General features: G+C 36.2%; 5 protein-coding genes across 5 annotated transcripts; 1 reads left to right on the top strand and 4 right to left on the bottom strand.

Annotated features, from left to right (window-relative positions):
* Positions 1-2,613: 2,613 nt before the first annotated feature.
* On the top strand, positions 2,614-4,175 carry LOC147559487 (RING-H2 finger protein ATL2-like). Its single transcript, XM_086661392.1, has one exon. The coding sequence runs from the start codon at positions 2,874-2,876 to the stop codon at positions 3,882-3,884; it is 1,011 nt and encodes a 336-aa protein (XP_086517518.1). The 5' UTR covers positions 2,614-2,873; the 3' UTR covers positions 3,885-4,175.
* Positions 4,176-8,698: 4,523 nt separating this feature from the next.
* Positions 8,699-11,011, bottom strand: LOC147559488 (uncharacterized). The gene is made up of 6 exons (XM_086661393.1): positions 10,719-11,011; positions 9,849-9,924; positions 9,697-9,759; positions 9,218-9,262; positions 9,072-9,128; positions 8,699-8,978 (listed from the first exon to the last, which is right to left on the bottom strand). Exons 1-6 carry the CDS (start codon positions 10,910-10,912, stop codon positions 8,886-8,888), a joined length of 528 nt encoding a protein of 175 aa, XP_086517519.1. The 5' UTR covers positions 10,913-11,011; the 3' UTR covers positions 8,699-8,885.
* A 1,397-nt stretch (positions 11,012-12,408) lies between these two features.
* Positions 12,409-14,661, bottom strand: LOC147559489 (Plant invertase/pectin methylesterase inhibitor superfamily). The gene is made up of 2 exons (XM_086661394.1): positions 13,466-14,661; positions 12,409-13,336 (listed from the first exon to the last, which is right to left on the bottom strand). Exons 1-2 carry the CDS (start codon positions 14,490-14,492, stop codon positions 12,639-12,641), a joined length of 1,725 nt encoding a protein of 574 aa, XP_086517520.1. The 5' UTR covers positions 14,493-14,661; the 3' UTR covers positions 12,409-12,638.
* Positions 14,662-15,253: 592 nt separating this feature from the next.
* On the bottom strand, positions 15,254-17,533 carry LOC147559490 (pectinesterase-like). Its single transcript, XM_086661395.1, has 2 exons — positions 16,443-17,533; positions 15,254-16,103 (listed from the first exon to the last, which is right to left on the bottom strand). The coding sequence occupies exons 1-2, from the start codon at positions 17,473-17,475 to the stop codon at positions 15,412-15,414; spliced, it is 1,725 nt and encodes a 574-aa protein (XP_086517521.1). The 5' UTR covers positions 17,476-17,533; the 3' UTR covers positions 15,254-15,411.
* A 4,372-nt stretch (positions 17,534-21,905) lies between these two features.
* Positions 21,906-24,665, bottom strand: LOC147559491 (putative pectinesterase/pectinesterase inhibitor 7). Its single transcript, XM_086657818.1, has 2 exons — positions 24,107-24,665; positions 21,906-22,675 (listed from the first exon to the last, which is right to left on the bottom strand). The coding sequence occupies exons 1-2, from the start codon at positions 24,537-24,539 to the stop codon at positions 21,987-21,989; spliced, it is 1,122 nt and encodes a 373-aa protein (XP_086513944.1). The 5' UTR covers positions 24,540-24,665; the 3' UTR covers positions 21,906-21,986.
* Between the last annotated feature and the right edge of the window lie 765 nt (positions 24,666-25,430).

The raw sequence follows: 25,430 nt of genomic DNA on the forward strand, positions 1-25,430 counted from the left end.
ATAATATCAAATCGATATTTTACCCTTATGTTGTCAAAATGACATTGTTACCCTCGTATAATATCAAAATAAAAATTTTACCCTTAAATTAGTAAAGTGACACGTGGTTAAATAATTTTACAACATAGGGGTAAAAATATAATTTTGAAAATATAAGGGTAAAAATGTAATTTAGACAACATAAGGATGAAAATGTAATTTTCGCAAACGTAAAAATATCATTTAGACTACATAAAGAGTAAATAAAAACTCTTAATTGAATATTATATTCGTAGAAATTAGTTGTCAACCAAATAACAGAGTTCGTAATTCCACGGAATAATAAATGACTAACAAACGAAAGAACTCTTATTTCCAAGGAGTAAATTCCGTGGAAGACTTTCCATGGAACTCTTGTATTTCCATGGAAATTGTTTCCTTGATATCAAACACAACCTTAGCTAAAAATGGAGGTGCTAAAAGGAAGAGATGCAGAGCCCAGAGGTATTAATCATTAAATTGACGTATTTATAATAGAGGCGCTTATAGAAAAATGGAGGGCCGCCTATGGAACTTCCCTCTCGCTAAAGCAGACACAATCAACAGCCCACTTGAGAAATAACTCTCTGAAATTTTAGGGGCACTTCAATAACTACAAAGTCCAACGTCTGCTATATACTAGAACAATATTTTAGAAAGCAATATATATATATATATATATGTAAGCGTACGTGTGCCCGTCACACTTACATATATATACTAATAATCAAGTCTACTTACTGTGGCGGGTTGCACGTCTAGACTCTCTTAAGCGAAGTGCTTTTATTAAATTAGCAATATACAAATTTCCCAAGACTTTAGGAACAAAATATAAGTAATACTGATAATTTGTTATAAGTTAATGATAATTCTAGAATAATAAAATATGTACACAAATAGAAGTTGACATTACTTGAAATTTGTCAACAAATATTATAGATTAAAAATAGTAAATGAAGTACTTCTTCAAAGGGCCATCGCCGGCTACTTAGTACAACAATCTTCAGATGTCTAGAAAAAAAATGTTATTTAGCCCGACAATAAAAGGGCGATGGCATGAGAAAGTAAAATTCTTGGCATCATCTAAAATTTCTCTTCTCGGAATATTTCGTGCCATGTATTGTCGAACCAAGTAGCGTTTTAGTGTCTGAAAGAAAGATGCGGGTTTGCATGACAAAATTTTAGAGAAGGGGTTGCTACCTTCTTGAGGGGTATGATTAATATTAACTAGGATGAACATCGTTTGCTTATGGAACATTTTTGTTTTAATCAAAAGTAGAACCACCTAAGACTTCAGCTAGTTAGGTTCGATCTTGTTCAATTTTTCCTGGTGGGATTCGATTAGTCAGTCCTACTATCCTAAATGTCATTTTCTTAACATTAGTGTGACTTATAGCTAAATTTGGTATATTTATCAAGATAACAAGACTAAATTCTCATAATCAGATATCATCTAGGAGTATTTGTTTTGGGATGTATTGAGTATAATTCTCTGGTTGCAAGTTGGAATTTTGTAGGATAGTTTTCATTTGGAATTTTGTTTTGGGATGTATTGAGTATATTAAAAGAAGAGAGAGAGAGAGAGAGAGAGAGAGAGAGAGAGAGAGAGAGAGAGAGAGGGTTCCCTATGAGGAAAAAAATAAAAAGTAGTGAGCGTCCAAAAAGGTTTGCTTCTCTAGGAGTCCTGATTTCCAGGTCTCCTCCCATGTCCTGGCATGCCCAAATCAGTCCACCTCCTTTTCAATATTTCCAAAGATCAAACTTCCACTAAAATCACCAATAAATCCGGCTGTGGTGGGGTCATCTTATTTTTTTATTTGATGAGAAAATTTGTTCATAACTTCTTGATATGAAATGATCTAAATTCCAACCATCTTGATCTAAAATTTGAAATCACACCAAGAATTCAAGCCCACTTCAGAAAAAGTAGTTGAACTTGGCCCAAGCCCATTTATCTTTGCCAACATTCCACCCAATTATGAAATATTTTTGTGGCAAGAGAACATTTTGGTTTTGCTTTTCTTAGACAATAGTGATTACACCCACATTCTCTCGTACCTTATTAAAAGCCACTAACAAATTTAATTATAGGTAAGAGTAGTGCTTGGTTTAAATTGATATCTTAAGATCTTAATCCTAACTTTAATCAAACACTCCAAAATATCATCAAACCTCACAATCATGAGATAAAAGGTACTACTACTTTTATACATTAGACTACGTGTATCTGGACACATCTAGCTCGAACTTCCAACTTTAATATAAAAAGATTTGAAATAAAATTGTACCGTAAAAGAAAAGTGTACAAATGAAGAAATGGATTGATTACTTAAATGTATGAATAGGGTAAATTAGATGTTAATAAGAATAGTAATATAATCAAGTTCTTTACATCCTCGAAGATAGTGTTACTTTTGGATCTTAATCCATAAGCCCAAGCCCAAGCCCAAGCCCAAGCCCAAATCCAAATCCAAATCCAAATCCAAACCCAAACACAAAGGGCAAAGGGTAGTCTCTCTCTCTATCACTCTCTACAACAAGGTTAGAGACGGTGCTTTTGAATTTTCAAACATTTTTATATGAAGAGAGTAAGGACAGGCTGAAATTATGGTGGCCCCAAAGGTGTCAGGAAGGTCAGTTGAATAAATCCTAAATTCTAAACCTCCAAGAACCTTCTTCATACACTCCACTCTTCTTTTATTTCTCCAATAAGACCCCCTTCCCCCCTACCTCACCTTCCCCCTTCTATACCCATTTTCCCTCTCTCTCTCTCTCTCTCTCTCTCTCTCTCTCTCTCTAAAACCAAGCTCAAGAACCTAGAAGAAGAAGAAGAAGATCATATAGATTAGATTATCATGGGTGAAGAGAATAGTATCTACCCACCTAAAGACATGAATTACCCTCCTAAAGGGTATGCCTCATCACAAACCTACGCTTTAAGTGGCAAAATCATGTTAAGTGCTATTGTTATCCTATTCACAGTTGTATTACTCATTGTTTGTTTCCACATCTACGCCCGTTGCTTCCTAATCCGGAACCGACGTTTAAATCGCCACCGTCACAACCGTCGGCGCCGTCGTAGAACTGACCGTACCCATTTCGTTTTTACTTCTATTACCCCTTCTAACGATACCATCATCCTTCCTTCCCGTGGTCTTGATCCCGAAATCCTCAAATCCATACCCACATTCATTTATTCACCACTTACCACTACCACCACCACCCACGACGGCGATTTGCTAGAGTGCGCCGTTTGCTTATCGGAATTTGAAGAAAATGAAGAAGGTCGTACTCTTCCAAAATGTAATCATAGTTTTCATAGTGAGTGTATTGATATGTGGTTTCATTCTCATTCTAGTTGTCCTCTTTGTCGATCTCCTGTTAATAACCCAGAAATTTCAGTACCACCAGAATTAAATGAAATTCCAATCCAAATCGTTATTGACTCGGGTGAGCCGTCAGAACAATCCAATACTGGTTCTTTTGAACCCTGTTTATCGTGTAAGAATGAAATGGTTGAAATTGGTTCTGGGTCTTCCTCTGGTTCTGGTTCTTCTTCGAATTCGACATTAACAATTGAGATTCAAAGAAGGGAAGGAAGTTTTAGTAAGGGTAATTTTGAGGAAGAAACTCAAGGATCTCCGGGAGGGAATCACCAGAATTTGAAATCTCCGGGGAGTCGAATTTTATCATTGAAGAGGATTTTGAGTAGAGAAAAGAAACCCTCAGTGAGTAATTCAATGGGGATTTGTAGTTATGTTTCTGAAATTGATCCTGAAAAGGGAGGAGAAGAAGAAGAACCGGAACAGGTTTATCCGGTTCAACAAGATAGATTGACGATGATGTTAGAGAGAGAAAGAGAGTGAGAGTCAACGAAGATGGACACCATTTCTCTCTCTCTCTCTAGGGCGGCGGGCTAGACGAGTAAGACTTCCACCAGTATTCGTGGGTTCCCGGTTTGACCGGGAAATTAAAAGAGAAAAATTGTAGATAATGAAGACTTTGTAGAGTTTTTTAATTTTTATTTAATTTATTGTTATTTTTTGGTTTTAATTTTTTTTAATGTAAAAGTTGAATATCTGGTATTGGTGAAACACTGTGGTAAAAGTTTCCAATCTAGTATTATTATTAATAAAATTCATTTATTTTAATTATTATTATTTGATATTTATATTATTACATTAATTCATCTTATTAATAGGTGCAAATGAAATAAACATTGGTGGCACATCACAACTACAAACTATATTCAATATAGTGAATACTTTTTTTTTTTTTTGTTGAAATCTTCATTTAAAGTCTAAATTCCTAGATTATAGAAACAACAAGGTTACACGACCCACGGGACTCCCACTTGAACCGCATGTGAGAGAAACAAGAAGTAGGAGTCCCTGGAGGTGGGCTGAGTATACATTTTGTTATAGAAAATGAAAATAGGATCTATGTTGATTCCATATGACAAGCCCGAATTAAGAGATTATTTAGTTAATAAGGCAAATCCCCATTGATAAATGCCGACTGTGACGGGTCCATGAGTAAATATTAATAGAACCTTTTATAAATTAATTGAATTTTATTACATAATATTTCTTTTTCTTTGAACCGCAAAGAATTTGTTTTCATCATAACTCCGAAATAAAACAGGAGTAACGCCCCTCTCCAAGTCTCTGACAAGATAATCGTAATATTTCTCATGATAAATTTCGAACATCTATATATAATCTGCCTAGGGATATATCTGTGAGTTTATATTATTGTTTCTTAATGCAAGTTTATTTATCATTTGGAGCTAACTCCTTACTAAGAGAACCATAAAAAAAAAAAGATGATTAAATTCAAGTGGATGGAGTTGATTGATGCCATAAAATTATGGGTTATTTCCCTAATGGCCCCCAACTTTGTGACCAGCTTCCCGCCTGGCCCCCTACTTTACGAGAAATATCCATATCGCCCCCTTTCGTTATAACACCGTTACTCTCTCTCTTCCATTTCTTTTCTCTCTCCTCCAACATGTTTTCTCTCTTTGCCACCTCGTTAAAACCAGCCACATCATCGTCTTCACCGGCAGGGTCGCCCGTCGGCCAAATTTCCGGCCGACGACCTTCAAATTTTTTTTTCTCTCTTCTCTCTCTCTCTAAAAAAAAATTCTCTCTCCTCTCTCTCTCTAAACTCCGGCGAAGGGAAAAAAATTTGAAGATCGCCGACCGGAAATTTGGCCGGCGACCCTGCCGGTGAAGACGATGATGTGGCTGGTTTTAACGAGGTGGCAGAGAGATAAAACATGCTGGATGAGAGAGAAAAGAAATGGAAGAGAGAGAATAACGGTGTTATAGCGGAAGGGGTCCATATGGATATTTCTCGTAAAGTAGGGGGTCAGGCGGGAAGCTGGTCACAAAGTTGGGAGCATTAGAGAAATAAGCCTAAAATTATTAAGTGAGCTGCTACCTAATAATTAAGATCTTAAAAAAAGGAATGTGATGCAGTTGTTAGGGGTTGGGGGCTTCATTTCCATTATGAGTGTCATTTCATAAAGAAATTGTTTCCAATGCACTTTAACGATAAACATCTTTTCCTCATTTTTGTAATAGTGATTATGATTTAAGACCCCTCCTATTAAATTCACAATTATATTAATTGAATATAGATGAACCTAAACAAACAGATCATATAAGACGAGGTTGAGTCGGATAGTCACGATTTACGTCTTTGAAGAAAGTCACAACCACTACAAAATTTAATCTTCACTATTGTTGTGATTCTGTACGATGATAAAAAATTCTAATTGAATCATTATTGTGGTGATTCGTTACAAAGATAACAATTCTAATTCAATGTAATCAAATGTTTAAATTCATAGAACTCTTCTCTTATTTATAGAGTAAATTAAGCTTCAAGAGTTCATAATTTTTCTTAATTAAACTAGGAAATCAAATAATATCTATCTATTATTTCCATTACATAGTTACAAAAACATATATTGATATGAGAAATTATATCCTCCTTATGTTTTAATATTCTAGATTAATTTTGATAGACGGATTTTTACCTTCTTGATCCGTCTCACGTATCATGTATCTCAGCACGTGCTTTCAAAGTCGAAACCCTATGAAGGAGACCAATATGGTTAACAGGGACCTCCACTAGAGAAAGTTTGATAATTAATCACTTACCTTACATCTTTTTACTACTATTAAACATTAGTATATAAAGGACAGGGTTTGCTTGCATATTAGGTCAAAGTAGATTTAGACACGCATTCCTATCTCTTGGCTAGTTGTAGTTGCTGGTGTAACCGAGTAGTAACTTGAGATCAAAGAAAACATATTTGACATTATCTTGAAAAGAAAAACAAGTAAATGGAGGATTAGGTTAAAAGAGATGAGGAATGATAATGTTTACAAATTACCCAAATGTTATCCAAGACCATCCGTGTAACAATCACCCAAGTTCTAACCCTTATGCACAGAATCCTCACACTACATGACTAAATGAGATAATAGTATCAAAAGACTTTCTAAAGTAGCATTTGTTTTTTGTTGGATTTTACATTGTAGACATGTATGAGTTCGATTTTCTTTCTAAACTTCTAACTATCGTATCTAATTCATCTAAACAACAATGATACAAACACACCTTCTTATACACTCCTCTACACCATCTTGAATAAGACAAATAGTAATTTTGTCATTTCGTACCCTTTTCAAAAAGTGTCAAACACGAAAATTACTTTTTATCCTCCTCAAAACGGTGCACAAGGGTGGACACGAGCATTGTTGATCTGATTCAAAGATACGCACTTGCTTGCCTAACACATCCACGCCAGCAGTAGGAGATTGGTATTAGATAGTATAGGTTGGTGGATATTCAAGTTTTGCTGCGGGGCTTTGGCATTTTTTAAGGTTTTAGTCATTACTTGTGGGGCTCAATACTTGTTAAACAAGTCAAAAAGGAAAGAATTCTTAGTCTTCATTCATTGATGTCACCATCTAATCCACCAAACCATATACTAGTATTGTTTCCAGGAAACTCAACCTGAATTCAAGTCAAGTTCTTAGTGAGACAAAAACGAGTAGAGACTACATAGAGAGAAGATTACTATAAAGGGGATATTAGGAACGCGTTTATAAGGTGTTAATTATTTGACATTTGTTTAAGTAGGAATAATAAACAGCCTCAAAACACGTTTAATAATTGCAAAGTTTTATGTCGTTTGCACAAAAAGATAAGTAGATAAAACAAAGGGGGTTGCTAAAGGTATTCGGCAAAATTACTAATTGCGCCGGCAGGTACCTATCAGCACCCATTATGGATTCGGTGCCTATTGGGGGAGGCAACCAAGCTCCCCCTCTCTCCTGCCCTTGTATCTTTTTTCTTTTTCTTCTCCTTCATCCATCATCGCCCCTAAACAACCAAGGATTAGAAAGAGAAAAGACATTGTTCCCGAGAGACGGAGAAAAATCATCATGGAAAGAACCTTGATTTTAAACCAACATTGTTCCATGATGATGAGTTAGAGAGAGAACCTTGATTCCCAACACTTCACCCAAACTACCAAAACCACCACTAAAAATACACTCGCACTGGCTAATCTGAAACCCAAAGCAAGGGCTCGGACCGAGCCAGTCCGAGACCTTGCTTTGTGGTTCAGACGGTTTGATCTGTCATTTATATGCGGGTGTCAATAGATGTTTGGAGTCAAAGGAAATTGACTAAGGTCAATCTCCTCCTCCGGTTCCTAACAACCGCACCCTAAAACAAACCCTCACTATTACAAACATTAACAGTTGTTTTCCAATTCTTACAGTGACACTTCTACGGAATACCACCTTGAGGCTGACGGTTCTGGGCCACATACCATGAATGTGGTTCACAAGCCATTTAATCCACGAGCCCCTTGCTACAAGGGTGTACATGGACTTGACACACTAACAACTAAGGTTCTTGGGGCAGTCCGGGCGACGATTGGGAAACTCAAGACACAGTTGCTAAGCTCCTCACAACGATAGTTTCTAGGACCGCATCAGTTCCTAGGGCACTTTCAACGACACTCAACAATGATGTTTTTTTCTGCCACCAACCTGCCACTTAAGAGGATCTATACCATTGCCTAAAAGATCGAAAAGGAATTCCCAAAAGCATTGCCATTGTAACGCTATGCTGAAGATTATTCTTTACTTGCATGTGGTAATATTACATATTTTCGAAAGTAACTTCTAACCCACAAAAGGGAAGTACAGCTAATCTAACCTTAACTGTCATGAAAATTACTTCACATATATAATATCATCCTAAAAACGCCTTATAGCTCATTAAACTAGAAAATGAACTCGACCTGCAAAACCTGAGCCTCTTATTCTACATTTCACGCGTTAAAAATTGAGTTAATGGTAGAGTGACACAGGAAAAGCATAATATACTCACAGCTGAATCATTTGGAAGTTTGAATTGTCCGACAAACTTCAAATTCAAATTTCCATTCGACTTGGTCTTGTGCATATCTCTTTAACATATGCTACTAAGCAAAACATGTCTGTGCCGTACCTAGAAAAGTCCTGAGCGTCCCTGACATGCCATGTCTGTGTTATGCCTTGCACAACCAAGACAAGGCATGGCGCGGGCATCTAAGTTAAAATTGCAAATCACAAGCAGTTTAATCAATGCCTATTTGAAACACTTTTAATTGGATAAAGAAGATAGTCAATTGCATTTCATATTAATCAAAAGATACAAAAAATATGAGTTTAAGTGCATAACCATTGCAGTAACGTGTAAATCACTTCATTTGTCAAAAGGAAAGACTCGCTAATACTGTTTTCATTCTTCATCAGGTCTTCTCAAAAGTAATCAAACCACTTACCTGTAATTCTTCAATCATAGCTAGCATTCAAAAATTTCAGTAATTCATTTCGATTATTCTCTGCCAACTTGTCTTCCTTGGTCTTATCAAGCTTTAACAAAATCTAGGGGGAAAAAAGGATAAAACCTATTAGCAATGTCCGAATGCTTTATCTGAACTGCGATATTCTCATGGAACAGGTTTATAATCGACTCACCTTTTTACCAGATACAGCACTTCTACGAACACCATCTGCTTTGTCACGTCCCAAGAACTGAAAATAACAAGAAAAGATCAATACAAAGCAATATATACGACCAGCAGATGAAGAACGATTTCATTACAGTAAGTGCATATAAGAACCTTTGAGAGCTGCACAGGGCTGCTACTTCTCTCGATCTGCTTTTTCTATGTATTGCTCATTGCGAATAAAATCCCGAAAACAGAACAAACCCAGTGTGGTCCAGTTATCAGGTTACAGACGCCAGCTCCAATGTCGAAGAGCCAATCCATAGACAGGCAGCAAGTAACATAAGTACCTTGAGCAACAATATGAATATGCATTTACAGCTAAATGATTCGACTATTTACATGACACGTAAAGAGGCCAATTCAAAGCACTTGGATAAACTGCCAAACTATATGCATTTTAGGCGATAAAATCCAATTTATGGTCATATATGCATTTTAGGCGATAAAATCCAATTTATGGTCAATAAAAATGCGGGGGTGTGTTTGGGATGTAAGAACATGTTTATGTTCCTCTCTGATGCATTTTCCCACGAAGCACTTTCTCATTCACGATCTTTATGTACTAGTCTACTTAAAGAATAGTGAATTACCTCCTTATCCTTGTGCTTGTGGCGTTTGTGTCGATGGGACTTTCCTTTGTCCTTCTCCTTAGACTAGTTAACAACCAAAAAATCAAATCTACTATCTATTATCTATATAACAGAGCCAACGGAAGTGCCAAAAAAAGGTTTGAAGAAGTTACCTTCTTCACTTTGTCATTCTGTTTGTGCTTTCTCTTGTGATTAGATGTCTCACTATCGGAAGCACTACTAGCAGTACTGTAAACCAGGAGACATACAAAATAAATAACACATCTCGACCAGTACTAAGCAAAAATAGAATACATCACTTCGTACTATCGATAAACTGCAATTCCATTGGATCAAAGGAATGAGCAAAAATTGGGTACTTATCAGATATGACATGAAGAACAAACTTAGAGGCACATATTTAGAATAAAGGAATTAAATCACATTCCACCACACGCGGTAAAAATGGAGTGCGGAGGGAAATGCGGAAGAGCCACGCCGGCACATACCCCAGCTAGCGTCAATATACATTCTTCCTTAGTAGCGGGCGATACGATTGAACTCAAGACAAATAATTCTTGTTTTCGTTTGTGTAATCGTATTCTATTTTGCTTAATTCACAAATTTATACTATCATTCATACCCAATCTTATTTTATCCACATTCCGTCTTAAAACCTTCAATCAGTGCTATATCTCATATGATTCAAATCAGAAAGAAACCCATCACATTGATTCTATTGGATCATTGAATTACTACCCCTGCCTCCATTTTCCAATTGTAGAATTTTTTTCCACAGCATGAAATAAATCAAAATCAAAACTTTTCTCTTTTCACTTTGAATAAATACAATTAAGAATGAAAATTAATCATCTTTGATTATGAAATTGATCGGTTAATTCTATGATTCTATCTCAAAGACTGATTGATGCTTATGCATAATAATATCAAGAAACAGAATTTAATAAGAGAAAGGTTACACCGATAAGAAAATCAAACGAAAACGAGGGTAAGAATTTAGATTAGGAAAAAAAAAACAAAACCTGTAAGAATCAGAATCGGAAGAAGATGAGTAATCATCAGAATCTCGATGTTTTCTTTTGCGTTTCGTTTTCGAACTGCTCTTCTTACGGATCTTAAGAGAGTCTCTATCTTTCCGGCGGCGGTGACGACGACGACGTTGATCTCGTGAAGAAGAGGAAGAGTCTGATAGAGATGAAGAAGAAGAGGCGGCCATGATCGTTGTTGACGAGTTCAGAGGAGCGAGACGTAGAGGCCGAGCAATTGCTCTCTTTTCCGCGACCTAGAAGAAGGCTGTTATTAGTCTCTCTCTACCGGGGTAAAAGACCCATCCGGGCTTGGGAGGGCCCTCAGGTAACCTCCAGTTCCAGAGCTCGGCCCATTAAATCTAACAGGCCGAATCGAAAGCTAATAACTCGAAGCAAAGTTAGGGCAAGATAAATACTCGAATTGGCCTGACCGAGACCATAAGCAAGGCCCAGACTGGCCCCACAAAAAGTCAAAGAAAGGGCTCGGACTGGGCCTGTTCGAAACCTCTCGGACTGGTCCGAGTCCGAACCACTGCTTTGTCTTTCAGAGGAGTTGATCCGAATCTTTTATATTCGGTTGCCAATAGATGTTTGGGGTCAAAAGAGATTAACCTACACCGGGTGCTAACAACAATTTTTTCGGAGGCTTTTAGCTGCACCCCTTTTTTATTGCTTCTCTGTTTATGTAGAACTTATTGACATGCACAAATTCTCATTGAAAACGTGTCTATACAATCAAATACAAGTTAAGAGATGCGTATCCAAAAGACATCGTAGTTCGCACATTTTCTTTACTTCGAATTTATGTTTAATTGTTTAATAGAAGAAATTTACTTTTTGTACTAGTTGTTTACTTAAATTTTTGTTAATGGAGTTGGTACAAGAGTTGCAAAAATTGAGATTCTCTACAAAAACAAAAATGTGAAAGAAAGTTTTCTAGCCACACATAGCATCTCCCCTTAAGAAGAGAGAACTAGGTTATTATTTTGCACAAAAACTTAAGAAGAATTTTAATCTAACAAAGAATGCCCATTTGATAACAAAGAAATGAATTTGGTTGCTCTTTGGGCATTCATGCTCGATTATTATTATCCTTTTTGTGAATAGGTGGTACACTCAGAGAGGGCTCAACACGATTAAAATAAAAATGTAAGGAGACCACGTAATTCTTAAATACAATTTTATAAAATAAAGTTAAAAACAAAAGACGCCATAGACATATCTGTAGCACACCACATGACAATTTTCCTAAGAGTAACTAGGACACATATCAAAAGATTAAGACTAACAATTTTATAAAATAAAGTTGATGTACTATTGTACTGCAATTCTGCAAAGAATTTAGGTGCATATAAAAGACCATGTTTGGTGTACGAGAGAGAAACATGACTACTAGGAGTAGCAATTCTATAAATGAATTGTCAATACTTTTTGTCACGGTCGAGACAGTAACAAATAACTTCCACCGTTGGTCCATGGTAATAAAAAGTTATAACCTTGTGAAAATAGTCTTTGGTGGTGATTCCTTGCAAACCTACATTTACTGCTTTTTTAGTGATAATTTATTCGAATTAAATTTGTTATGACAAGAAATTGGAAGAAGAAATCTTACAATTAGACAGTACTCGGGGAAAAATCGATCTCAAATTGAAATACCAACACACTATGATCTTTCTTAGGTGTATGCAGGTAAATTTAATTTATTCATTGATTAAGTACTTCACAAAACAAATTGAAATACATAAATTAATTAAAAGTGCACGAACATTTTCCGCTTCATAAATTCATAAAAAATTTGAATAACTTAACAAGTTTCTTCTGAGCGCATAATGAAATGACAAATATAGATTAATAAATAAATCGACAAGAGTACATGGTAACTATTATGATGATGATAAAGGCGACGGTGATTATTTACAGGCCAGGAGTGAAAGGTACACCAGAACTGATGATAAATAGACCACCTTTCATCAGTGTGGAAGTGACAGTGAACTGTTGCAATTTGTCAATTCCAATTTTACCAGTCTTGACTCCTTTCCAGTTAACTCTTCCTGCCAAATTGGCACCAGGTCCTCTGTTGTTGTATTCAAAGAAGAAGCAAGTATTTTCACCCCAAGTACCCATCCATGGATGCCATCCTGCTGGGTTAACCAAGTCATCGATCTGAGTGTTAACGATAATGTGTCTAGCGTATTCCTTCCATGGGCGACCAAGGTAAGTTGGGATTGTTTTCTTCAAAGGTAACAACAATTTATCAGCAGTAATGGTGCAGTCTTGTAAGATTAGGGCACCGGCTTCGTTTTTCGCCTTCCTTCCACTTGCAAGAATCATGTTTTGTTGGTTAAGCATTGGTTTCCTTACTATTATGTTGCAGTTTTGGAACAAGGCTATTCCTGCACCAAAAATGAAGTCTACTGTCCCTGAGATGGTGCAACCTCTGTAGAACTGACGTTTAGCGTGAGCGTAAAGGGTGTCTTGGTACCCATCTACTTGAACATTGTAGAAGACGGACATGTCTGACGATACTCTCAGTGCCACGGCTTGATGCTTCTCTGGTCCTGCTGTGTTCTCGAATCCGATGTCCTTTGCCATGAAACCAGCTCCAACTACACCTGTAAGATGAATGTACATACCACACCAAATTATAGATCGGCTTTTGCAACGTTGAAAAAGATCATAAGCTTTCAAGAAAGAAGATAAAACAAACAGTTTGAAGTCTTTTAATTTGATTATTTACGTACCAACGGTTGCAGAAGCATATGTGGTCATTCCAGAGTCAGCGACAGCCTTGTTGTTAGTGATCTTAGTTTTTGTGGGTCCATCTCCAATGAACACGACATTAGTCATTTCCTTGGTGATGTTAATCCATTCATTGTAAACTCCTTGCTTGATATAGATAACAAACTTGTTCTTGCCCTTGGGAGGTACTTCCCTAAGTGCTTCCTTGACAGTCTTGTACTTACCACTGCCATCCTTAGCAACCACGACATTAGGTTTAAGATTAGCAGGACTTGCTGCTAGGAGTCTTCGTTCAGCTGCCGAAGCCCAAGTTGGGAATCCATCTGCATCAACTTTTTGATCTTCAGAGGAGAGGAGTCGACGATTGAAGTTTGGGATTTGTAAAGTGTTAAGAATAGTAGACATTTGCGCAACCATATCGATTGCGTTGTTTGTCATCTCTTGAGTAGCATTCAATGCTTTCTTCATAGACTCTCCTGCCTTACTCGTCGTGTTTGCAAAGCCTTCCAAGCAAGTATCTTCGTAAGTGAAGGCAGCAGATAACCAAACCTTGAGATCCTCCATTACATCGTCAATCTTGGTAATATCTAACTCACCCAATTGGTCAAAAGATCGTACAAGGTCGTCAATTGCCAAATCCATAAGCTCTTGACAATTATGTAGAGCCATCTTTGCAGTTGGATCCTTCTCCAATGCTAACAATGTGCCTGATTTACTTAGAGAATCTTTAATATGTTGTACGGTTACATTAAACCCAATCTTGATAAGCTCTTTGGGATCGCTAGTGTCTCCGGCCGCCTTGCCAAGGTTGTCAACGCAAGCTTTTTCGTACTCGGTTGGTTTGCAGAGAGCCTCAACCGCCTTGTTAGAGGCGTGGACCGAACTAGCACCACCACCACCTTTACCGCCATCTTCTGAAGTTTTTCCATGTTGGGTGACACCAACAGTAACAGCAACCACCATGGCTACTAGAATTATTGAAGATAGACCAATTACGGCCATCTTCTTCTTCTTGGAGTCATCTCCCATTATTGATTTTTATTATATTTTTATGTAAAAGAGAGGTTTGGGGGGCTTCCTTTTGATCTGATTATGATGTTATTTATATGAAGCTTTCAAATCCCCTCACCTTCTCTTCTTATTTCTGAGATTTGTGAAGTGGGATTCACTTTATATAGAAGCACACGAATCTAAAAATGTTTAAAAGTTGTTACTTTGTTAGCAATAAACATGAGCTTAATTTAGAAAAGAAAAGACAAGATTGGAGGTTGTTATTAATTTGTGAACAAATCAATTCTTCCCTCCCAAATGGTTGCCCTAAAACAAGGATCTAACATATAAGGAAATTAAGACATTAAAGGTTTTTTAGTTAACGACTTCGTCAAAAACGAAAGGAACAAGGAAAACGATTTTGATGTTTATTATCATTTACAATCTGTTCGTTTTTTTTAGCTCAAGTTGTATAAACTTAATCTTAGGTTAGACTTGAAATAATAACATCGATATTAAATTGTGACGGTTATTTAGTGACAATTAAAATGTAACAAGAAAAGGTAAATACATGCTTATTACAGTGATTATTTTGTGACACTTCTGAATTTTGGTGGTAATAACATTCATCAAATATTACAAAAATTTTGAACCTTTTTGGTCAATGGTCTTTGATCAACATTATAAAAAACCCCTAAATTTCAAACACACATGCCTTTAGGTCAAGCCTTTTGTACCATTAGTGAACTTGACCTAAAAGTCTAGAACAAGTCAATCAGTAGTAAGTTACAAAACTTGTCTATCTAAAATTTCATTTATTAAACAAATACAAGAACAAATGTGAATACAATTCAAAACAATGTTAAAAGTACCACTACTTTTCGAAGAAGATGATACAACTTAAACATAAATAATAAATAATTGTACACAAATCAAATCTTTCACTCCACCATTAAATTTAGGCCAAGTTGACAGAGTAAGGCACTCCTGTTGCACTCAACCAATCATCCCCAAGTATAAAGTTAGATACCGTAAAGTTTGTTGCATCGGTTACGTTCGATATTACATGATAACCTTCCCATGAAACTCTATTACTTGTATCTGAACCGGGTCCGGTGTTATTGAACTCTCCGTAATATAATGTACTTAGATAATCTCCATTCCAAGGTTCCCAACCAAAAGGATGGATCAAGCTATCCATGAAAGATTGCATAATTACAGTTCTTGAGTATTGCTTCCATGGTCTTCCTAGGTATGTTTTAGTTGCACCATTACTCGAAACCAAATCCGGGGAAGCCAAAATATTACAGTTTAAAATCGAATAGCCCGTGTTTTGATTTGGGTCCGTTCTACCTTGAGCTGTTAGGGTATTAAACTGACCTTCCATTGGCAATCTTGCATATATATTACAGTTTTGAAAAACAGCAGCTGCATTACCAAAGATGAAATCTACCGTGCCGTATATGTCACATTCTCTATAGAATTGCCTTAGGGAATGTGTATATAGTGTATCTTGGTAAGCTTCGAAGCTACATTTGTAGAAAGTCGATAAATCTGCTCCGTTTCGAACTGCTACAGCTTGATGTTTGCTAGCTCCTGCTGTGTTACGGAATGTAATATTAACAGCGACAAATCCTTGCCCGACCACGACTGCAATTAATGGAACAAAGGTTTGAAGTTAGTCAGAAATAACCTGAAACGATCTGTTTGTATGTATTAACTCTTTTAGTGTCTGATTCGGAAAAGAAATTGGTAGTGAGTAGAGATGCCCCAGGTATTAGGGATTATTCTCATACACTCCCTCACATGTGACATTTGTTTGAGCTCTTTTGTTGGGCGACGTGGAGCACGTGCGGACATTAATTGGGCCTATCACATATGGGCCTTGCTCTGGTATATAAGTTTGTGGGCATCCAACTCATTACTAGAGCTAACTGACAATGAGCACAAGGCCCAAAATATTATTTAGTATGATAATTTTGTACTTACCAAATGTTGCTGAGTTGAATGTAGTCCAACCATCAACGACGCTTCGATTGCCGGTGATCACAGTTTGGTTAATACCATCTCCAATCATCATAATGTTTTTCTTCTTCTTATCAATAGTAACATACTCTTCATAAACACCAGAAACTACATAAATCAAGAAGTACCCATCACTAAGGACAGTATTGTTTGGAGCAGCAGCAACAGCACCACTAATGGTGGTGAAATTGCCAGACCCATCAGGGTTCACTACCACAATATCTCTCACTGTGACTTGGTCTGAACTAGTCTGAAGAAGCTTTCTTCCTTTTACCCACTCAAACATATGTTTGTTTTGGTTCGACATATTCCAAGGTAAGCCACCATATCGACCGCCATTCATTTCGGCGAACAAGAACTTCCTTCCTTTCTGCATTTTCCCCCTCTTGACAAATTTATGCACCCAACCCTTTTTGTATAAAGCTAGGGTTACACTTGACATCTTATTGCCATCAGAAAGAGGTGCGTATAAGCTGTTCTTGACACTCCCAGGAGTACTGGCAGTTTCTTGAAGACCTTCATAACAAGTTTGCTGGTTAGTTAATATGGCACTAAGCAAAGTTTGCAAGTCATCAGCCTTTAAAATAGGCAAACTTGTGGTGGCATCTATAGTACTAATTGTATTTGACAAGAAATCTAGGTTTAGTCCTACTAGTAAGCGGCAATCTTCGAGAGCCCTAACGACATTTTTGGACAAAGTATTCGATCTACCTAGATAACTATCGATCATAGCCGAAAACTTCCTAGTTGACGATAAAGATTTACGAATTGAAAACCGACCATAGTCGTAAATATTCGATCTCGAATTACTTGGGAGTAAAGATTTACAATAGGCAGGATAAAGTGTTGTATTACAAGCTACATTGGGTGCAATGGGTGTGGATGGGGCAGGAGGTGAGTCTGCCTTAGAGGGAGGAGATAAGAACACAAGAAGAATGAGAATGACACAACTAAGAAGAATTGTGTCTAGAGAGAAAGAGGAAACTTTAAAAGCCATATCCTAGGTTCCTAGACTTAGTTCTTTCTCAAACAAAGACCTTAGACTTGGTTGATAGAACTATGAATTGAAATGCATGTATATATATACATAAATTGAGATGAATGAAAGGATTCAAGATGATACATATATTGGAGTCTTTGATTTGTTTGGAATTTTGGTATGCCAGATTTTTGAGTATGAAGTCAAAAAGTTGCATGCATGACTATTCAAAAGCGTGTAGGCCATTGCTTGGACTTTAGGTATACAAAGAAAATGTACAACCCTTCAATTAATTTTGCAGCTGGTTGTTAAAGAGCGACCTTCAATCTTTTGTTTTTTGAGACTTTACCAGATTCCAACTCTGATCTATCCGACTGAAAAATATTGGACTAAGTAGTAATAATGTTGGAGTCAAGGATGTAGTACTTATTTACTCTCTGATTCAGAATCGTGGAATTGTTGCGTCTAGCTATATTGGTTGTACCTCGAAGGCGGTAACTCTCTGGTTTGAATTTGGAACACTCTCGATGAGTTAATACGGGTAGGCATTTAGAAAGTTTTAGCAAATAATCACATTTCATTATTATTATGCTTTTGTTGTACTTTTTTTTTTTTTTTGTTGAACTTGCTTTTGTTGTACTTGTTTATAGGTTATTAGTATATGGACCTATTCTTAATTAACACACACGACCTTCGTGAAATATACTTAGATAAATATTCATATATCAAGTGTGAATATTTACAAGAAGTTGGGACTATGGGAGAGTAGTTTTTTTCTTTTCTTTTTCGAGAACAAATGGGAGTAGTTGATAGTTTCTTGGCTGCACCCGGAATTAGAATGATATATTATGTAATTTGTGGAACTAGTAATAGAAACACTAAAGAGTTTGAGATAATATTTTCTAAAGGAAAAAAAGTGAGGAAATTATTTGCACTTTGTCAATTAGTATCATAAAATATCAACCTAACAAGGTTAGACAGCCCACAGGGTCTTGCCGTGTGGTTGTGCATCTATTTCTTATTATAATAGAAAATGTAAATAGGGGGGGGGGGGTAGTGGAGCGGGACTTTCACAGACTTTCATAGACAAAATGTCCCGTAGACATTTCAAGACATTTCGGATGAGTTATTATAGACAACATGTGTTCATAGACATTTTCAAGACATTGAGAGTTTGTAGACAAAATGTCTTTATAGACATTTCAAGACATTTGATCCATAGACAAAATGTCCTGGGGACATTTTAAGATCTTGAGTCCATTGACAAAATGTGTAATGCATATTATATTTGTGCTAATCAAAAATATATTTTTCGACTTTTGTAGACATCTGTGAATATTTGTGGACATTGATGGACATTTGGTAGACATTTATTATTTTAATATTATTATTATTATTATTTAATCACATGAAATAATATATTAATACTAACATTTCAAAAATATATTTTTCGACTTTCGTACACATCTGTGAATATTTGTGGACATTGATGAACATTTGGTAGATATTTATTATTTTAATATTATTATTATTTTTTAATTACATGAAATAATATATTTATACTAACATTTCAAAAATATATTTTTCGACTTTCGTAGACATCTGTAAATATTATGGACATTGATGGACATTTGGTAGACATTTACTATTTTAATATTATTATTATTGTTTAATCACATGAAATAATATGTTTATACTAACATTTCAAAAATATATTTTTCAACTTTCGTAGACATCTGTGAATATTTGTGGACATTGATGGACATTTGGTAGACATTTATTATTTTAATATTATTATTATTGTTTAATCACATGAAATAATATATTTATACTAACATTTCAAAAATATATTTTTCGACTTTCGTAAACATTTGTGAATATTTGTGGACATTGATGGACATTTGGTAGACATTTATTATTTTAATATTATTATTGTTTTTTTATCACATGATGGACTTCAAATGTCTCTTGTTTTTTGAAAGACATTTTGGCTTCCAAATTTGTCCCAAATCCTTCACAAATTCATCAAACTATGAAGTCCACCAAAGTCTGGGACATATTTTGTCTACAATCGAATGCCTCGGACTTTCATAGACTCTCAAATGTCTGGATTTGAATGCCTCAGACTTTCGTGGACTCTCAAATGTCTGGATTTGAATGCCTCAGACTTTCGCGGACTCTCAAGAGTCCGCGAAAGTCTTGCTCCACTACCCCCCTTAAGTTTAGGATGTAGTTTAACTGATTTCTACTCGTTAACTCCGTTAGAAGTTTTGGATCATCTGAGAAAGATTGATATTCACATAAAAAATTGTCTAAATTCTAAACCCTGTGAAGTAGTGGGGGGTGCGCGGAAGTTAATCAACATATACACGCGTCAATTCTATTAAAAAGAAAAACATGGGTAAGTTTATTCTTGGCTCATTCTAAAGTACAATCACTCAAAAAAAAAATAATTCATAAGGTGCTCTTAGGCCAACTAGACTATCATACAACTGACATGTGGTTGAGCCAAACATCGACTCATATTAATTTTGAAACATTATCGATCAGGTCAATTCCCCTTTGAAAATTAAATAATTAACTTTAAATATTACGAGTAAGAAAGAACAAAACCAAAAGAAAGAAGTTTAGATTTGATAAGGCAACCATAATTAGGTTAATTAGTTAGTTTAATGTCAAACACAAGTCAAATTTTGATACTTAATAGTGAAAGTCAAATAATAACAAATAGTTTTATTTTCTTGAAAGAAATAATAATAAATAAATAGTTGAGTGTTTCAAATAGTGAGAAAATGGATGTTAGGTCCAAGTCCAAATTTTCAACAAAAAAAAAAAAGGTCCAAGTCCAAAACTGAGTCTAGAAGATAAGAAATAAATTGGGGGTGTGATCAAACACATAGAGTTCTAAGACAAATCCGTCTTCTCTATCAGTCTTCCAACATATACAGTTCTAAGACAAAATCCGTCTTCTCTATCAGTCTTCCATTTTGACCGTTGATCTGACAGTGATGATAGGAGGACTTCTTGGGCATACTTCCATGTGTACTCCCCCTCACAGTAAGAAGGCAATTTGGTCCTTTCTTAATTTTTGTCAAACTGAAAGACCAAAATAGCCTTGTCCTGTGAGGGAGAGTACACTTGGGAGTATGTCTAGGGAGGGAGTCCCCAAGTCATTTTCCTTCTCAGAATTGGACAATTAGGCTTGTTTTCAAACGGCCCAAAGTCTAGATTGTCCGATCCTGGTTTCCCATCCTTGACCCCGTCCCTGCCGAAAGGGAAGTTTTAAAGGTGGTCCTATAATTGTTAAAGATGCCTCCCTGAAGACAAATTTGAGGAAGAATTTGTGAGTGAAAGAGGCGTCTTTCAAAATTTCCACCAACCATCTCTTTCTCGGTTTTTTTGTCCATTTCTTCTTTGTTGTCATCAGTTCTTTGTCTCTAACAAACAAAACTTTTACTTTGAATACAACTTCGTTCCGAGCACAGACAAAGGACAATCCCTTCGCATGGGACAAAGGGGAGAGTAATGGGGATTCGTTAATACGGAGGGTCTACCATGAGGCAAGAGTAGTCTATAGGCTATCGCTCTCGATCTCGATCAACTTTTCCTCTCTGTGACTTCGTGAGTGTGTATAACAAAAAACTTGCTCAAAGTCAATAGACCTAACGAAGAGGGTTTGTAAAAGTGAAGACACCTTACAAATCTCAATATCATATGCTGTGATGCTACTTTCAGGCACATATTTGTTATGGGCACACCACTCGAAAAAAAGAAGCACACCAATTTCTATGACCACTATTACTATCGCAACTGTCGAGACTTTTTTTCTGTTGCCGAATTAGTGACGAATAAAAAACTGTCATTAATAGTATTAACGACAGTTATTGTGAGTTCGAAACCCTCACTAGTTTTTCCCTTAAGAGAGTAAGAGGAAGAGAACCAATTTGCAGTGATTTGGAGAGTCCATAAGATTTTTTTTTTTCTCATTCATCGCCTCATCGGATTTCCCTTTATCAATGTGGAACTATTACCGCAATATATTGCCTTAAATATCTAAACCCTAACTTATCTTTAGTTTGTTATTAAAATAGATATAAGCTCATTTTACCACGTTAATCGTAATGTTAGCAAGAGTACGTGCAAATAAATTATTATTAGGGCCTTGATTAGTGAATCAATTGACTTTTCATTAATCAATCTAACTAGGTGTAGTTAAGTGTCAGCAAATTAAAAAAATACATGTACTTGGTTCAATTTGATTTTGATTTTTTATCTTAAAATCAGGTAATATTAAAGAAAAAAATGTGCTCGGGGGGAAATTACATCTTAAAAATTAAACAAAAGTTCGAATATTTTTCTCAATTTTTTTTAAGTTAGCGTGCCTGATGTAAATCCTCAATCCACCACTGGTAGTATATGTCTAGTATACTCTTCTGGATTTCAAGGAGTACGAATGAAAATTCGACGAAGAAATTTTATTGAATTTGATAAAGCCATAAGATCGTGGTTCATTAGTACTAGGGTTTACATTATAAGCCAACATAATAAGGAACTCCAGTTCGGAGAACCCAATCCTGCCCACGAAATAACAAGTTGGACACAGTAAAATCCACAGCATCATTAGCATCTATAACATGATAACCACCCCAATCAACTCTATCACTAGTGTCGGATCCTGGCCCCCAATTGTCGTATTCGGCATAATATAATGTGTCTAAGTTCTCCCCACTCCAAGGATCCCAACCAGCATCCTCAATCAATCTATCAATGAAAGATTGCATATAAACAGTCAAAGAATACTCTTTCCATGGCCTACCCAAGTAAGATCTTACCGCGTAATCGCTAGAATCTAACTCCGGTGTGGCCTTTATATAACAGCGTTGAATTGAAGTGCCTGTCATTTGGTTGGGATCAGCTCTACCTTGTGCAGTAAACATGTTAGCTTGGCCTCGGTTGGGTAATCTTCCGAAAATGTTGCAGTTTTGAAGAACAACAGCTGCATTGCCAAATATGAAATCAACTGTTCCATATATATCACATTCTCTGAAAAATTGTCTACCAGAATGAGTATATAAAGTGTCTTGGTAAGCTTCAAAACTACATTTGTAGAAAACTAAGTAATCTGCTGATGACCTAACTGCTACTGCTTGACCACTGCTTGGTCCTGCTGTGTTTCTGATTGTTATTTCTTTTGCCACAAATCCTTCTGCTTCCACAACTGCAATTTACAAAAGGGAAGTGTCACAAATAAGAGAGGGTATTCATCTCCCTACACAATTTTCATAGTGATGGTAGAAGCTATACTAAAGAAGTTTGCGGTAGTTGCGATTTCTGGATTAGGTTATACTGTGGTTAAGTTTGTGGGTTCGCTATTTTCTCTTGTGGCGACCCAGTCCCTAATGTCATGTCTATATAGCCAGGGGCGGAGCTATGTGTAGACTAACCCAGGCTATAGCCTGGGTTAGTACTTGTAAGCTCCGCACCAAAATACTAACACTAATAAGAAGGAGCCCGGCTGGATAACCTATTGCCTAACATGCTTGAGACAAGGGTTCGAAACCACGCTTCAGCAAACCAAGGTTTTGATAAAGAGTAATTCTTGTTTGGTCCCCAACTTATAGTAAAATCTTGATTTTACCCTTAACACTTACCCAACTGTCGGTTTGGCACTCAATTATGTCTAGAATTTCTTTTAGACCCCACTTTTTTTTGTCCTTCTTCTCTTTTATTTACCTTTTTTTTTTATCTTTCCTCTTTGTGCATCTTTTATTTTTTATTGTCACTTCAACCTCTACCATAAGTCTGTCCCCTACTTAGCGAAATTATCGTGTTATGTCTACCATATTCCATTTCAACTGTTTGGTAAGACAAAATAGTTGACGTCATTGATTTTTTGTTTTTTTGTCACAAATTTAACTTCAAATTTTTTTCGCTTCTTAAACTTTGAGTATGTCTAACGATATAAAGTAAAAAAAAATTTATCGTAAAATAATAAAATAAGCAATTGTATTGCACAAAAAATGCCATCATGTTTCACAACTAGTAATGACTTAAAATTTTATACACAAAACTATATTTAAGCCAGCCCTGCCTAAAACGAAATCCTGGCTCCGCCCCTGTATATAGCTATATTGTCCCAGCTTTTGACACCCGCTCTCGGACCTAATGGATACGGAGTTTTGCTCCTGGCATTAGCTCTCACAAACCTGCACAAAACATTCCACCTATAAACCCTGATTTCAGGAGCTTCCCTGAGCCATGTGGAACTATCACATCCCCCACCCTCAGAGATGAGTCGTCCTCGGCTTGATACTATCTGTGGCGACCCAACCCTTGATGTCTTGACGGTATAGTCTCTGCTTTTGAGACTCAGGCCCAAATGGCCAAATCCAACGGGCACAGAGTTCTTGTTCGAGGTGCGAGCTGATCTCACGAGCCTACCGAAAAGACTTTGGCATTTCACCTACAATTCAGGCTCCAGACGGTCTCTTAAGCGATGTTTGGCTATATATATGTGTGTGTGTGTGTGTGTGCGTGTGCGTGTGCGTGTGCGTGTGCGTGTGCGTGTGCGTGTGCCCGCGCATGCGTGCTCTTATGTGTATGTGTATAGTCCTTATGATATAAACAAAAAATAGAGAAGTGAACTCACTTAAGGTTCCTGAAGTGAATGTACTGGAGTCTTCAGGATCACCATTATATCTACTTCCTGTGATCACAGTCTGATTAATACCATCTCCAACCATCATCACATATTTCTTATTCCTAGTAATAGTTATATACTCTTGGTAAACACCAGAAACTATGTAAATCACATAGTAACCATCGTTGACATCCGCGTTATCCGGAGCAGCAGCAACGGCATCAGTAATGGTGGTGAAATCACCACTTCCATCCTGATTCAATATCACAAAATTAGCTGATGGTCTAAATGTGGACGACGAGAGAGTACCATTGGTGTTTACTCCATTGTAGTTAATGATATTAAAAGGCAGTGAGCTTTCTGCAATTGAAAGAGCAAACAGAGAGAGACAAAAAGAAACAAGGGTGTAAAGAGAAGAAGGGAATAAGAGCTTAGAAGCCATTGCTTCTTTTTTATGAGATCTTGTATATCTTCAATGGTTTGAAATCATTGTTAGGGATTTTTTTTTTTTTTTGTTGAAAAGAAATCATTGTTAGGGATTGATTAGAAGAAAAACTAACTTTGGGTTAAGAACAATTTCATGATTTTTATGATTTATTTATGGGTTTAAGAGAAAAGGATCACTATAAATCATGACTTGCTTATTTTAATCACATTATCATGTGCACATGAACCATTATTTTTTATCAAATTAGGTTTTTTTAAATTGAACCCATACCAACATAGCTGATCTAGTGGATCTAGTTATTAACTATTTAAAAATTACAAGTGTTAAGTTAAACTATTATAAGCGTTCGACTCAAATTCTAACTAGCTAGCAATACTCATTATAAAATGCCTATATTTTATTCGTCATGTACGACTATTCTCACATGTCTTCTTATGTACAACATTTTTTTAGCTTGAAATGTGATTTTTTGTGATATTATGTGAAATATTTGTGACTCTAGACTAAGTTTATTACTTGTGGACTTTGCTCAGATACCACCAAAATTAGTTTGTTCAGATATTGATCTTGATTGTGGCGGTGATCTTCGTCTATGATAGACTGACTATTCACACAACAAATTGACAAGCTAAATTGACTAAGCCATTTTTGTTAAGTATCCCTTGGGTCCTATCTCCATGAATGAATCCATTGACTTCTCTTTAATTATTGTAAACTAGTTGTGGTTGAGTGGCAGCAAATAAAAAAGTTAGTTTGGTTTGATCTCTATCTTTTAATTTATAAAACGATTGAACTATTAAAAGAAAGAAAAAAAATATAACAAGTGCTTGGGAAGGATTAGATCATGTAACAAAAAAGAAAGTGTGGAAACACATTAACACAATG

This window comes from Eschscholzia californica, unplaced genomic scaffold (genome assembly GCF_041429995.1).
Source record: "Eschscholzia californica isolate CP2 unplaced genomic scaffold, dmEscCali1.0.p SCAF_2, whole genome shotgun sequence".
Classification (NCBI taxonomy): Eukaryota; Viridiplantae; Streptophyta; class Magnoliopsida; order Ranunculales; family Papaveraceae; genus Eschscholzia; species Eschscholzia californica.

Bases quoted from the DNA above. Each gene is read 5' to 3' on its own strand.
- LOC147559487 (XM_086661392.1), top strand. From the start codon at position 2,874: ATGGGTGAAGAGAATAGTATCTACCCACCTAAAGACATGAATTACCCT.
- LOC147559488 (XM_086661393.1), bottom strand. From the start codon at position 10,912: ATGGCCGCCTCTTCTTCTTCATCTCTATCAGACTCTTCCTCTTCTTCA. The intron at 9,925-10,718 runs GTTTTGTTTTTT...CCTGGTTTACAG, and splicing joins TCCGATTCTGATTCTTACAG to TACTGCTAGTAGTGCTTCCG. The intron at 9,263-9,696 runs GTAATTCACTAT...AGCAATACATAG, and splicing joins ACAAGCACAAGGATAAGGAG to AAAAAGCAGATCGAGAGAAG.
- LOC147559489 (XM_086661394.1), bottom strand. From the start codon at position 14,492: ATGGGAGATGACTCCAAGAAGAAGAAGATGGCCGTAATTGGTCTATCT. The intron at 13,337-13,465 runs GTACGTAAATAA...TTCATCTTACAG, and splicing joins ATATGCTTCTGCAACCGTTG to GTGTAGTTGGAGCTGGTTTC.
- LOC147559490 (XM_086661395.1), bottom strand. From the start codon at position 17,475: ATGGCTTTTAAAGTTTCCTCTTTCTCTCTAGACACAATTCTTCTTAGT. The intron at 16,104-16,442 runs GTAAGTACAAAA...CATTAATTGCAG, and splicing joins ATTCAACTCAGCAACATTTG to TCGTGGTCGGGCAAGGATTT.
- LOC147559491 (XM_086657818.1), bottom strand. From the start codon at position 24,539: ATGGCTTCTAAGCTCTTATTCCCTTCTTCTCTTTACACCCTTGTTTCT. The intron at 22,676-24,106 runs GTGAGTTCACTT...TGTAAATTGCAG, and splicing joins ATTCACTTCAGGAACCTTAA to TTGTGGAAGCAGAAGGATTT.